General features: G+C 38.6%; 1 protein-coding gene across 1 annotated transcript; it reads left to right on the top strand.

The window, feature by feature from the left end:
* Positions 1–48: 48 nt before the first annotated feature.
* On the top strand, positions 49–13,304 carry CDC45 (cell division cycle 45). The gene is made up of 19 exons (XM_036393258.1): positions 49–180; positions 1,470–1,529; positions 1,833–1,925; positions 2,375–2,512; positions 3,094–3,240; positions 4,173–4,228; positions 4,822–4,870; positions 5,473–5,534; positions 5,928–5,978; positions 6,829–6,948; positions 7,282–7,413; positions 7,794–7,892; positions 8,140–8,301; positions 8,508–8,646; positions 9,015–9,098; positions 9,555–9,673; positions 10,102–10,178; positions 11,580–11,646; positions 12,295–13,304. The coding sequence occupies exons 1-18, from the start codon at positions 130–132 to the stop codon at positions 11,642–11,644; spliced, it is 1,704 nt and encodes a 567-aa protein (XP_036249151.1). The 5' UTR covers positions 49–129; the 3' UTR covers positions 11,645–11,646; positions 12,295–13,304.
* The last annotated feature ends 1,058 nt before the right edge of the window (positions 13,305–14,362 follow it).

Below are 14,362 nucleotides of genomic sequence, written 5' to 3'. Positions count from 1 at the left end.
CGTTCCTATTGGCCAGCGCTCCGTGAGGCGCGGACCAATGAGAGGCTCTGGGCGCTGCTTTGGCGCCCAGTTTGAGCGGGCGCGGCCTGCGGCTGCCGCCCGTTCCCGCCGCGCGCGCCCATTCTCGCCATGTTCGTCTCCGACTGCCGCCGGGAGTTCTACGATGTGATCGTCACCCAGGTGCGGGCAGCGCGCCGTGACCGGCCCGGGCCGGCACCCCGAGCGGCCTCCCTATGGGCTCTCCCCGCTCTGGGCTGCTGCGGTTCCCGCCGCCTCACGGCGCAGGGTCGATGTGGGGCGTCCCCGGTCTCCCCGTGGTGGCCGAGGCGAACCGGCTGATGGGCTGCGGTGCTCTGGGGCGGTGCTGGCCCCGCTCCAGGGGCTGCGGGGCGGAGGTTGGCGGTGGGGAGCACCGGCCGGGCGGCCGTGCTCAGCGGGGGTGGGGGGGGGGGGGGTCCGGCGGTCACCAGGGTGGCAAAAATCCCGTTCCCAGGTGCTAAAAATCCCTTTCCCGGATGTTTTCCCCTTCCCTACCCTTGGGAACCGGGACAAAGCAGCGTCAGTGCCGTGACGTCTTGCCAGGGTTTTTACTTATGGATCGCCTCCTTCCGCAAAAGTGTTTTTGTGCGTTCTGGATCTTATGTTTAACAATGACATCTCTGAATTGTTTATTTTAATATCTTTCTAACCCTTTTGGTGTTATTTGCCCAGACGCTAAATGCTATTTTCTGTCATCTTTAATGGTTTTCCTGCAATCTTGTAGCACATCTGTTTCCTACTTGTATTTTTAACCCAGGGTTTGCTTAACTCCTTTCACTGTGGTAAGGTGGTGAAGCTTTTGTTGGGCAGTCTCTTGGCATTTCTGCCAATGAAATTACATTATGGACTGTGCAAACGAAAGCATTTATCTTAATATCTCCAGCTGTAAGCAAGATCTCAAAACACCCTTCCCCTACTAAAACAACACTCTCACAAAACAAACAAAAGCTTAACCAACCAACCTGTACCTCCCCCCTCCAAAAAAATACCAGCCAACTTTGATTTAGGTGAAAGAATTTATTTCTTGAGTTTCCTTGCTCTTGCTTTTGCTACAGATTTTTTTTTTTTTAGTTAAACTTGGAGATCTGTGCTGAAAACAAAAGCCATTCTAAACACAATGAAAATAATTGTAGGGCTTGACTAGGTGTGAAACTTCAAAAGGATGTGAGGTTCAGAGGAGTTTGTGTAATTACATATCCCTAAAGGAGCTGACACATTTTGGATATGTGGAGTTGCTTGTTTTTAATATTGACAGATATCCAAACTGATTTGGTTGGTTTTGGTTGTGGTGTCCATCCAAAAGCAATCTTGTTTTATGCTTATGATGATGCCTATCTGAATTTTTGGTGACTCAGTGTTCTATGCATTTCATGTACCAGCATGCTTTATTTGGCACCTATATTAATGCCATTATTTTGTTGCTTTTACAGCGTGTTCTTCTTCTTGTTGCTTCAGATGTCGATGCATTATGTGCTTGTAAAATACTCCAAGTAAGTCTTGGTTCATTGTCACTGCAGGCTGACCACATGAGAAAATATGCATGCCCTGGGATGCTGTACATGGGTGTGAACTGGGGAGAGGGGGAAGCTTTAATCTGCTTTTGTGGCCTTTGCTTCCATGAGTTATAGCACTGAAAACTGGTGATTCACAGTCTCAGAGCTCATGTAGATTTGTCATTAGGGATGGGATGTCTTTGTTTTAAGGGTTTGTGTGGAGCAGAGTCATAGCCTGGTGTAGCATTGCAGAGAGGCCGTTTCCCCTCCCCTCTGCTCACAGCTGTTCCTTCCTTGCAGGCTTTGTTTCAGTGTGACCATGTGCAATACACACTCGTGCCAGTGGCTGGGTGGCAAGAGCTTGAAACTGCCTTTCTGGAGCATAAAGATCAGGTGAAAAATACTGGGAAATTTTTGAGCTGCAGCTCATCTCTTGTAAAGATAAACTGCTTCCCTTCCCCAATTTAAAATATCAACACCTAATCTCATTATTTTTAGTGGTTTCTTAAAGCTGTGGTTATATTTTAACACACCAGTAATAAACGTCTCAAGTTTTTAACATCACCTCCAACAAATGTGCAATAATGTTGATGGAGTCAAATGAAGTTTGCACAAATTATGAGATATCAAGGTGCTGGTATTAAATGTCCAACATCCCTGAATTATGTGCTTTGCCTTAAAAAAAAAAAATCTACCTCAGAGACATCAAATATCAGAAAGTAAACCCAAGTTTTGGCAATGATGAGTGCTCTGTAGGTTTTGTAAATATATTTTCAGTTTTCCATGTTTCCTGGCAATTTAAGTAATGAGTTTCTTGGTTTTTTATCTGCTTTTGATTGCAGTTCAAATACTTTGTACTTATTAATTGTGGTGCCAATGTAGACCTCTTGGAAATCTTGCAGCCTGAAGAAGACACTTATTTTTTTGTATGTGACAGTCACAGACCGATCAATGTAGTGAATGTTTACAATGACACACAGGTAAAAGCTTTTCTTTCATAAAAACCTTCCCAGAGTGTGGTGGTGAGCAGTGTAATGCTTTTCTGTGTTTGCAAAACTGGTTAGAACATTAGCTTGTAGGTAAGAAAGCAGCATTAATAAATAAATATTTGCAGGAGTAATGTACATGACCAGAAAAAATCCTTTTTCCAGTAGTGAAATCTCTAATGTCAGCAATGTGGTAGTGGTCAGTAGTAAGCACCCGTTAATCTTTTTGCTGTAAATCAAACTGCCATAAATCAGAGGATAAACATCCCTTCAGAATCTGACATGTATTATGTCTCAACATCTAGCAGCACCTAGAATTTAAAGTATTAAGCACAAATTATTTTATTTTAACAAGCATTAAAATGATAATGTTTTCAATAATGCTCTAACAAGGGAATATGAATTTTTACTCTTATTTTCATTAAATCAGTATGGTATTTGTATTAAAAACCAATGTTTTGTTATGCTAGCAGTTCATACAGCCTAAATGAATTTTTAGTTTCTTTTCTAAGTAGGAGTGCATTTTGCTCACTAAATAAGATACTTAGTCTAAAATACAGTTTTCTCCTTGCTAGATTAAGCTGTTGGTCAAGCAAGAGGATGATCTCGATGTTCCTGCTTACGATGACATCTTCAGAGATGAGGAGGAGGAAGAGGAAGAGGACTCAGAGAATGAAAGTGGTGGCTCAGAGCCCCTGGAGAAGCGCAGACGTTTTGAGGAGGTTTGTTCACTGCTGTGCTCTGAAAGGAAGAAAAAGAACACTGCTATTACATATATTTTATGTCATAATTATATTTGAGTTTAAAAGTTGTGTTCCATTAGATCACCAATCCAAGTGCAAGATTTAAAAATAATCTATAACAACAGGTAGTTTCACATAAATAAAATATTTATTTACCTGAACTACACAGAAATATTTTCTCCAAATAAAAAAAAACCTGTTTGAATTTACTTATGCATAATTCTTTGTATAATCAATGAACTGGAGAGATCCATCTCCTGATATGTGCTGTGGGCTTGGCAGTCTAGCAGTAGAACTTGTTTAGATATTAACTCCTTTTACAGAAAAACTGTTTGAGAAGATATAAGCTCACAAATAGTTTAGCAATGCATTTTATCTGTGCTTATAACAGTAAACTAACAAAAGTCTAATAAGTGTACACATGAAATTTAATTTGCCATGTTACTTGTAGCATATTTTCTATTTATATTACAAAAGCAAACAAAGGCATGAGACCGGCAACATTAAGGGACAACTAAATATGAAGACATCCTTAGATTTAATAAATATTTCATGTTATCTTTGTTATCTTCCCATTAGCATTGGACTTTTTTTTCCTAGTAATTTGAAAAGGCACTACCTTAGCCAAAGAAGCTATCCAATTCAAAAGAAGATTACAAATACACAAAAGCTTTTCTCAGATCTGTTAAATATTTCACAAAGATCTTATGTGTGCACCTTGGCAATATTTTTGATAACACTTTTCTCATTACATATTATTAGTGGCATTTCTTTTTTTAAGAAGAAGAAATATTTTTAATGAAAATTTTAATTACATTTTTAAAATTAAAGTTTAATAATTGATGTATTTAGATGCTCATCTATTAGAATATTTTTTCTTGCTTTTTAACATCCTGGAAATTAATTTACAGGAGGTAATAGAGAGGACAATGAAAAGGAGACAAAGGAGAGAATGGGAAGCACGCAGGTGTGTAAATGGGTTTTTCTTATGTTGCTTCTTTTTCTTTTATTCTTTAATTAAAATTGTGTTAAGAATACAAACACAAGATTACAAACTGTGATTTGCAAGATGCTTTGGTTATAATTTTGTTTAGAAAGTTGAGAGAGATATTTCATATATAAAGATAAATTGTTTAAATGGAGGAAATTGTAAATAATAATTTAAAATTTGAGTACCAGTAGATGCATTGGCTCAGTTCTAACAGCTGTAATGTTCTTATCTTGTCTGTCTTGGGGTGAAATTTGTCCTTCTGTTTTCTACTTTTACAATCCCACTGTAGTCAATAGGAATGAGCAGGAACAAATCAGATAAAATGGGATTTGAGGAATGATAATGTAGTTATTTTTCCTTTTTGCTTTATGAGTACATTTCAGTGTGGTTTCCACATTGTTATTAAAGTCTAATTGCCTTGCAGATAAACAATTTCTAGCCTAAGTTTAATATTCTTAATTGCTTAAATGAAATTTAAATATTAATCACCATTTCTGGCTTATTTTTTTAAATTTGCTGTAATGACCAGTTCCCCACTTATTCAAATCTGGGTTTTTTCCCCATTTTAGACGAGAAATTCTTTTTGATTATGAACAATACGAATACCATGGAACCTCAGTAAGTATAAACTCTGTTTGCCATAAAACTTTAAGGTGACAATGTAAATGTAATTGGGCAATATTCAATGTTATAATTATCTATTACAATTATATAATTATCTAATAATACTATTCAATATAATAATGTTATTGCACCTTGCATTTCTGTATCTTATTGTTATATATATGATGCAGTTTATATATATAAGTAGTTTAACTTAGTTGAATGTTTTATGGCTTTTTTTCAATCTTTGCAAGGGTATCTATCTATTTACAAAATACTGTCACAAAGAGGCTTGAGCATGTAGGGAGGTTGTTGTCCTTCAGAGTGTCAGAATATCCCAAACACAGCACTTAAGGCATCAAACTGTTCTTTCTGTCATTTGACCTCTCTGATTATTTACATTTAATTGTTTGCTTTATGTATAATGCAGTTTTACAGAGCTCACTAGAATATTTTTCTTTCTTATTAGTATCTTGGGAAGAAGCTGGCAGATTGTCAGACTGCAGGGTGGTTTCTAGGCTTTAGGAACGTGCTAGGACTTGGCAGATTGATCTGTTCTGTTTGTTTAGTGAACTGTGTCTTGTGTTCATTTGTCCTTTTGCTTCTCCCTCTTGCAGTCTGCAATGGTGATGTTTGATCTGGCATGGATCATGTCTAAGGACTTGAATGACATGTTGTGGTAGGTTTCCATCATCATTTTCTGTACAGGTTGGAAGCTTAAACCTGCCACAAAGGCAGGCAAGATTTCCCAAGATCATTTGATTTCATTTTGAGATTCCAGTTTCTTTTGGGAGTGGATACTTGTCTTCAACCAGAGGATGCATCTGTTTAAATTAATTAAAAGCAACAACAGATTTTGCATGGAAAAAGGGAGATTGGTACTGTATGTGTATGTCTGCAAAAGAGGGAATAGCAGTAGATAACTTTGTCATTAACTTCTCTGTACTGCTGGTAAATAATGTTTCTGATTTGTTCTGTTACATACTTAGAGGGTTAAATATAATATACTCTATTGGAATATTTGTTGGTTTAACCTTTTTTTTCTATTTCTTTTTTTCCCAAAAAAATTTAGGTGGGCTATTGTTGGCCTAACAGATCAATGGGTCCAAGATAAAATCACTCAGTAAGAACGTTTTTTTTTATCTTTTTTATCCTTATTCTTTTTTATTTATTTGTCTATCATTTAAATGTTTTTTTTTGGGAATAGCTTGCAGCAATTAGTAGAGATCAGGAAACGTAAGGGTTTTATTATAACAGATAGAAGTCATTAACAGTGATATTAAATATATTAATGCCTGAATGTGATCTGTTGCCTTCCAAAGATAGGAATGTGTTTATTTAAAAAATTATTTTCTATTGTTTAGAATTTTTAAGCTAACTTTGTTTTTCACCAAATTATAAATCAATCACTTCTGATCTAGGAGGAAATTGTGTTCAATGGTAGTTTACCTGAGCATAAACTTGATACAGCTTTATTAAAGGAAGAAACTTTTGTGTTCTGTATCCTCAAGATTCCTTTACAGTTTTAGATAACAAGTTTCAGATATTTTTTCCTCTTTTTTTATTTTCTACTAGATATGATCAGAATTCTAATATTTTAATTCTGGTGTTGTATTTTTACTAATACATGGACATTTTAAAATAGATAAGTGTAATAGTACATTGCACTTACCTTGTAATATGCTACAAGATATTTCTGATTTCTTTGGTCAGTCTATTGTTTGGTTTTGTAGTATTATTTTGTTTTGGTTTGGGTTTTTTGTGGTGGGTGTTTTTTTTTGTTTTGTTTTTCAATTTCAATTGCCTGGGTAAAAAGATGAATATTGAAAAAAACATTATTTAACGAGTTGGGAGGGTTTAAAAATGTATCTACAGTTTTCATGCTGCAGCCTTTAGGAAGCATTTTTATTTTCTTGTAATCAAGAACAAAAATTCGCAGGCAGAAGGTGAAGTGACAGATTGTTTGTGTTCAGGATGAAGTACGTGACTGACATTGGGGTCCTGCAGCGCCACGTCTCCCGCCACAACCACCGCAACGAGGACGAGGAGAACTCCCTGTCCATTGACTGCATGAGAATTGCATTTGAGTATGAGTATCCTTCAAGAAGCTCTGGGGTGAATCCCTCTGGAGTTTTTATCTAGGGAAAAAAAAAATGCCAGCACCATCTCTGCTGAGAATTGAAATAAATAAAGGGAAATGTTTTATAGTGGATGGATCCCTGTTTCAGCTGCTCATGGGGCTTCAGTTCAGCTTAACCTTTCAGAGCTGGTTACAAATCACCATTGCTACTCTTGGGTTACCTCACCTGAGCTCCTCACTGCATTTTATGCAATATGTAGGGGCAGCTGAATCCTTTCCTGCTTGTGGAGTTTGTAGGGTCAGAGGATATTTGTGTTTGCAATTATTTGCCCTAACTCCTGCTCAGCCTGCGCCTGGCACTGTACCAGCACTGGTCTCTCTATGAAAGTCTCTGTAACACCTGCTACACCTCTGCCAGCCTCAAGCTTTGGTCTGTGCAAGGGCAGAAGAGGCTCCAGGAGTTTTTGGCTGACATGGGGTGAGTTAAAAAAATTTGCATCATTTTTTTCAATGGCTTACAGGAAAATATTCAGAATATAGCTTGCAAGTACTCAAGCTGTCAGCTTTTAAATATGATTGTGGGGCTCTGAATAGGTGGCAGTGTCTCTGAGTTACACAACTTGTGTATTGGTTTACAAGGAACATTTGCTGTATGCTTTTATGGAATGGCAGCTCAGTAAAGTAACCTCTGCTTCCTTGTATTCACTTTTCAATGACTGAAAAATCAAATGCATGCAAATTTAGTCAGACTTAACCTTGTTAAATTATCTAATAATTTTTAAAGTCCTATGAGAAAAAGGCAAAATACTTGTTTCTTCTGGCATACCTGTCAATTAATTTTTTTCCTTCTGTTCTTAGTTTGCCCTTGAAGCAAGTGAAACAGAAGTTTAATTCCATGGACATGTCTTTGAAAGAAAATCTTCGGGAGATGATTGAAGAATCTGCAAACAAATTTGGGTAAATTGTTTTAAATATAAATGTTTTATCTGAAGATACTTTTCAATTAAGTTCAAATATTTTTGTATGACGATGATCTAATATATTGTTTTAAAAATATGATTCTTAGATTGACAAAGTAACACTGGATTTGTTGCAAATGTTAGTATAAGGTTTTTCTTCATGTACTTAGGATTAACAAACTGGGGAGACAGCTGGTCACTGTTGATAATGTTAATGAATTTTCTGGGTCTGTTTCATTTTGCAGAATGAAAGATTTGCGAGTTCAGACTTTCAGCATTCACTTTGGCTTTAAGAACAAGTTCTCAGCAAGTGACATAGTTTATGCAACAACTTCTCTCATGGAGAACATAGAGAAAGAGGGGCCTGAAACAACAAATTTCATTAAGGCTTTGGACAGTCTCTCCAGGTACTGAAAATATGCCTCTTCAGTATTTTGCAGTTTTATTTAGGGAAATGTATTGGGATTATGGATCTAAAATATGAATTGTTGCTTCATAAGGTATTGAATTAAAAAATCAAAATATCCCTGTGTGAATAGTATTTTGATATAATTTTTACGTGGAAAACTTTATTGTACTAAGGAAGTGTCTATTTTTATTCTTTTTGTTGCAGAGGTAACCTGGACAAGCTACACCAAGGACTGGACCTGGCCAAAAAGCAGCTACGTGCCATTCAGCAGACAGTGGCCAGCTGTATTTGCACCAACCTTGTCATTTCCCAGGGGCCATTTCTTTATTGCTCCCTCATGGAGGTCAGAATTGTGTATTTGGGCTCTCATTTGACTCTCCTTTTTGACTGTATTATCCTTGAATAACAGTTGCCCTAAGTGCTTGGCACAGCAAGAATTACTCTGTAAGAAAGAACCAATATCTCTGTACTGTGCAGTCCTCTGATGGGTCAATATTGACATTGCTCTGAACTCCCAAAGGCAGAATCACCCCTCATAAAGGGGAGAGGGCTTTGCTGCCAAGCTGGGTGAGCTCAACCTCCTGTATTGAAATGGTTCTTGGTAGTGTTCTTTGAGCCACACACAGCTTCTAGACTTGTTAGTAGATAATAAAACTAAGTAAGAGTAAGAATCACCTTGGGCTGTCATTGAAATATTTTTTTTTCCCCCAGGGCACACCAGATGTGAAACTGTTTTCCAAACCAGTGTCTCTATGTCTGCTTAGTAAATACTTACTGAAATCCTTCGTTTGCTCTGTAAGTAAATCAAAAGCATTTGACTCACAAACTTCTGGCTGATGTAGTACTTACTGTTCTGTCAGATACTTGCAGTTGATTATTAAAAACATTAGAGGAAACTATTAATAATTTTCTGCTGATTGTATGATTTTAGCATATTTGTGAATGCTGCTCTAGGCAAGATACTTATCTGGAGACTTCATAGCATTGAGTTTTCATTACCAAGATAATAACAATCTGAACATTTGTGTAATTTTGTAAGTTTTGAGGGAGTACATCACTGAAATTTCTATTAGTCCTTAAAGTGACTTTTACTGTAAGGAACAGTGAATTAAGATATCCTGTAAAGAAACCACCTTCTTTGAACTGCAGAATATCTGTATCCTTAGGTGGCTATTTGTAATGCTATTCATGGAGAGCTGATATTAAATTGCTTTCTGACCCCGTGTAACAAAGAGGCTTTCTGACTTCCAGACAAAAAACAAGCGCTGCAAGCTGCTGCCCCTGGTCATGGCTGCACCCATGGATGTTGAACAGGGAACTGTGATCATGGTGGGGATTCCTCCAGAGACAGAAAGCTCAGACAAAAAGAAGTAAGCAAAGTGTTTACAAGTTCTAAACCTGTCTCTGAAGCAAAAATATCTTTCCTGTACTATTTAACACTGATTATGTTGACTTGAATGGTCTCCTTCTTAGAAACACACCTTCTGTATACTGTGTGCATGGGGTACTTTGAGAGAGGATACAGATCTTCAAGAAGGATCTTGCAATCCTTGCAAGGTTTTTCTTTTCCTTCCCTCTTAAAAGAGGGAAATAGTTCACTATATGGCCCATGACTTCATTTCTAAAAGCCTCCAATGTAAAAATTTTTGCAAGTGAGTGAGGTGCGTGTTGAATACACAGCACCTGTAAAAACATCTGGAATCCATTTCCACCTCTCAGCCAGGAAAAAGTTCCTTGCTTCTACCTCAGTAAACATCCTTTCCCGTGACACTCATCCGTATTTCTGCTCCTGCCTCAGCTTTTTTGGAAGAGCCTTCGAGAAGGCTGCGGAGAGCACCAGCTCCCGGACGCTGCACAACCACTTCCAGATGTCCAGTGAGTAGCGGGGCCCGCAGGGGGCGGTGCCGGCACGGCCCGCGGGAGGCTCGGCCACTCTCAGAGCCTGCCTCCCGCTGCACAAAGCGCAGGGCACCCAGCCCGTGCAGAAACCGCAGGGCACCCAGCCCGCGCACACACCGCAGGGCACCCAGCCCGTGCACAAAGCACAGAGCACCCAGCCTAGGCACACACCACAGGGCACCCAGCCCGTGCACAAAGCACAGAGCACCCAGCCTAGGCACACACCGCAGGGCACCCAGCCCGTGCACAAAGCGCAGGGCACCCAGCCCGTGCACAAAGCGCAGGGCACCCAGCCCGTGCACAAAGCGCAGGGCACCCAGCCCAGGCACACACCACAGGGCACCCAGCCCGTGCACAAAGCACAGAGCACCCAGTCTAGGCACACACCACAGGGCACCCAGCCCGTGCACAAAGCGCAGGGCACCCAGCCCAGGCACACACCACAGGGCACCCAGCCCGTGCACACACCACAGGGCACCCAGCCCGTGCACACAGCGCAGGGCACCCAGCCTGGCTTTCTCAGACAGTGTGTGTTCTGCATGCCCTGATGGTTTGCACATGTGCACTTCACAGTCCTTGATGTTGTCTGTGAAGGCTTTAAATTTAGCAGCGTGGTGTTGATGGGACACTTTAGCAGTGAAATCAGCCTATCTTGCACATGCTTAAAAAAGAGACAGGCTTTTTAAACAGTATCTATCTATGCATGTTGAACATACTCAGAAATATTCTTAGATTTAAGTGCCTGCTCTGTTGTGGAGTGAGCACCTGTGGTGTTTGCAGAGGTCCCAGGACGAGGGAAGAGATGAGAACCTTGACTCCATGTTTCAGAGGGCTGATTTATTATTTTGTGATATATATTATATTAAAGGAAAATTATATACTAAAACTATACTAAAAGAATAGAAGAAAGGATTTCATCAGAAGGCTGGCAAGGAATAGAAAGGAATGATAACAGAAGCTTGTGACCCGTCGGAGAGTCCGAGCCAGCTGACTGTGATTGGCCATTAATTAAAAACAATCAACATGGGCCAATCAAAGATCCACCTGTTGCATTCCACAGCAGCAGATAATTATTGTTTTTCTTGTCTTCTGAGGCTTCTCAGCTTCTCAGAAGAAAAGTCCTGGCAAAGGGACTTTTCAGAAAATATCATGGCGACAAGGACCTGCAAATTAGTTTGCTAATATTTAAGCACAAGATAAACAATGTCCTTTGCATTTTGTTCAAATTTGCTTCTCCTTCTTAAAGATGGGTAAGAATATAAATGGGTATACTCAGGCTTATTGTTCTTCAAGAGAAGATACCTGGTATATCTTCTGGTGATATCTGGTATATCTGTCAGTTATTTGCATCCTGTAATAAAATATTTCATATTTTAGTAATTGAATTGAAAACAGAAGATCGGAGTAAGTTTCTGGATGCACTCATTTCTCTCTTGTCTTAAAGGTAAGACACTGTAAGGATTACTTTGCAAATTATTATAAATCTAGTAATGTGCCACTATCTGTAGAATATTTTTTTAAAATATGGCTACTTTTAGTGAAAATATAAATTGAAGCTGAGAGTTTCTTACAAAGACAACTGTTTTCCTTTGGAGGAGGAGGCAGACAATGTGAAAGCAAAATTTTTTCATCCTGAAGAGATTTATTTAAGTTTCATCATCCCTGAGCTTCTCTGTCATTGTTTCTAACTTTTTGTGGCTTTTTAACTCATGGTGGAAAAAGGATTTGTGTTGTGAGAGAAATATTGGTTAATTGTAGCTGATCCTCTGTTACTGACATTTAATTCTGATGGCTTCTTTGAGCTCAGGATGGAATTTTGGCCACAGCAGTGCCACTGGCTTTGATGTTAATGCAGAATTTGCATTTCTCTTTCCCAGTGTTAGGGTTGTAGCCTAGGTTGGTGTGTAGTTTTTACCTGGAACAGAGATGGGGATGTAAGAATTTGTTTGTAGTTGTCAAGTAGCTGCACACTGGTCCAAAGCAGCTTGTTAGACAGCAGAGGCATGCATGGCTCACAGGATTTCTACATCCATTTGTTCCTTTCTTTACCCTCTGCCTACTGATTGTTTTGTCTTCTGCTCTTGTTATGCAGTGGTGCCTTTTGGCTCCGTGTGCTGGAGGCTGAGGATGAGACCCTCTGAAATGGTTTTGGATGTTCCAAAGTTCATGGTGCTGCAGTTTTGGTGTGTCTTAGGTACTGGTACAGGCCTGGACTGGTGTTTTTATGCCTTTTGGGAGCCCAAAGGGATTTTGATCTCAGCACAGAGATATTGAACACATCTTTTTCTAAGCATCCTACCCTGATAATGGCAAAGGCTGTCATCTGGTGTTTGTACATTGGATTTCTATTTATCAAGCCTGCTTTTATTAGTAGATGTACTCTTGTGATGTTCAGTTGTTGACTGATAACAAAAAATAGGTTTTGAAATTCCATATTTATATTACTGTTCAAGTGTACTTTTAAAATTGTCTTGAATGCTTTTTATTTTTTTTATCAAACTATTTGAAACTCTCCTTGAAGTTCTAGAATGCTGAAAATGTTTTTTAGTATTATCAGATTGAAGTCTTGTAGTTTAATTGAAAGACTTGTTTTGTGAGAGGAGTTTTTAGATTTCAGGGTTTTTAAAATCCAAATACTGAGTAACTGCCAAATACCAAATGAAAAATCCAGGGAATGCCAGCATCAATAAAGCCTTTTTAGTCATGCATTGTGATACTGTATTGTCACTTGTAGCTTGACTCTGGGAATAGTTTTCCTGAAAGGAGGCTGAAGTACTATGATAACTCTGTGTAGAGTGTAGCACTATAGATATTGACAGAGTAGCTTACCCTGTTCCATAGCAGATTTCATTTTACTTTGGCCATGTGAAATGGCTCCTTGGCCTTACCCTGCTGTGTATATGTGTACATGTGGAATGCTCTTCTACTTGAAGTGTTTGTCTGAATTCACTGTGACTTCAATGTTTTCATGTATTGTAACAAATACGTAGAGGTTATCTATCATTACATCATTCTTTGTACATATTTTAATACAGATTAATTTAATATTAAATGTGATTTAAATGTAGCCAACCGCAACATAATTAAACTATCTATTTTTATTCAAAGAAGAAGTTTGTTTGGGTTTTTAAGAACTTTTTAATATGTTGTCACCTTATCTGAATAAAATCCCCGTGCCAAGCTGGCATGGACAAAAAATGTGCTTCCTAAGGCAAAGCAAAGCTGCCTTTTGGTTTTGAATGCTTACAAGGTAGTGTTGGCAATAAATTACATTGTCCCTTAGCAGCTCATTTTGGGGTTTACAAAACATACAGAAATTCTGTCACTTTTCTGAACTACCTTGCTGGGCTTTAGGTCTCTGGAAATGGAAAGTTTCTGCTGTCTTTTGAACAAATAGAGCCAGGCCAATTAATATGTAAATGGTACAAGTCTCTGTGACAGTGGAGTGCACTTCTAAATATTTTCACTTTATCTGTCAGCTGCAAACTGCTGGGTGAATTAAATCAAATCAGATAAATGTAGGAAATTAATTTATTTATTACAAAATAATCTTTGCCATCTCTGCAGTATTTAATGACTAACTACTTCAGCCCTATCATATATTTAAGACTTCTTTTACTAGGTGACTTTCATGTTTTGTAAAAATGGACAAATTTTCAGGCACAAGCACCCTTTAGCTTCAGCATGTTGTGTCATACTGGGAGAATGAGAAGTGGGAGCTAATTTTTATGCTGGGATGTGTTTTTGATTGTTTTACTGCCAGATTCTTCAACCAAATGTGTGTAGCATAAAACAAACTTTCCTTGTCCCTCCTTTACTGGTTTTGTTGGTTGATTGGTTTTTATTGGTTAAGGTTCATTTTTTCCCAAGATCTGGGAATGCCCAGCTGGAAATGCCCAGAATGCTTTTGTAAATTTTAGAATTGATCAGCTGTTGAACTGATTCCCAGGTCATCCACATGTTGCCATAAATCAGTCAGGAGTGTGGAATGCTGTGTAAAAAGAAAGTTATTAAATCTACATGGACACCTGAAGGAGTCTCTGCCAATAGATAAAAATTTGGCATGTCAGCATTTTACAATGTGGGCAATAGAATCCAAGGCTCCTTATGTAGTTTATTTTAGGCTACAGAATTTGTTGGTTAATATATTAATGCTACCT

Source organism: Molothrus ater, chromosome 18 (assembly GCF_012460135.2).
Source record: "Molothrus ater isolate BHLD 08-10-18 breed brown headed cowbird chromosome 18, BPBGC_Mater_1.1, whole genome shotgun sequence".
Lineage (NCBI taxonomy): Eukaryota > Metazoa > Chordata > Aves > Passeriformes > Icteridae > Molothrus > Molothrus ater.
The sequence above is the reverse complement of the archived record's forward strand: the minus strand, read 5'-3'. Positions and strand labels throughout refer to the sequence as shown.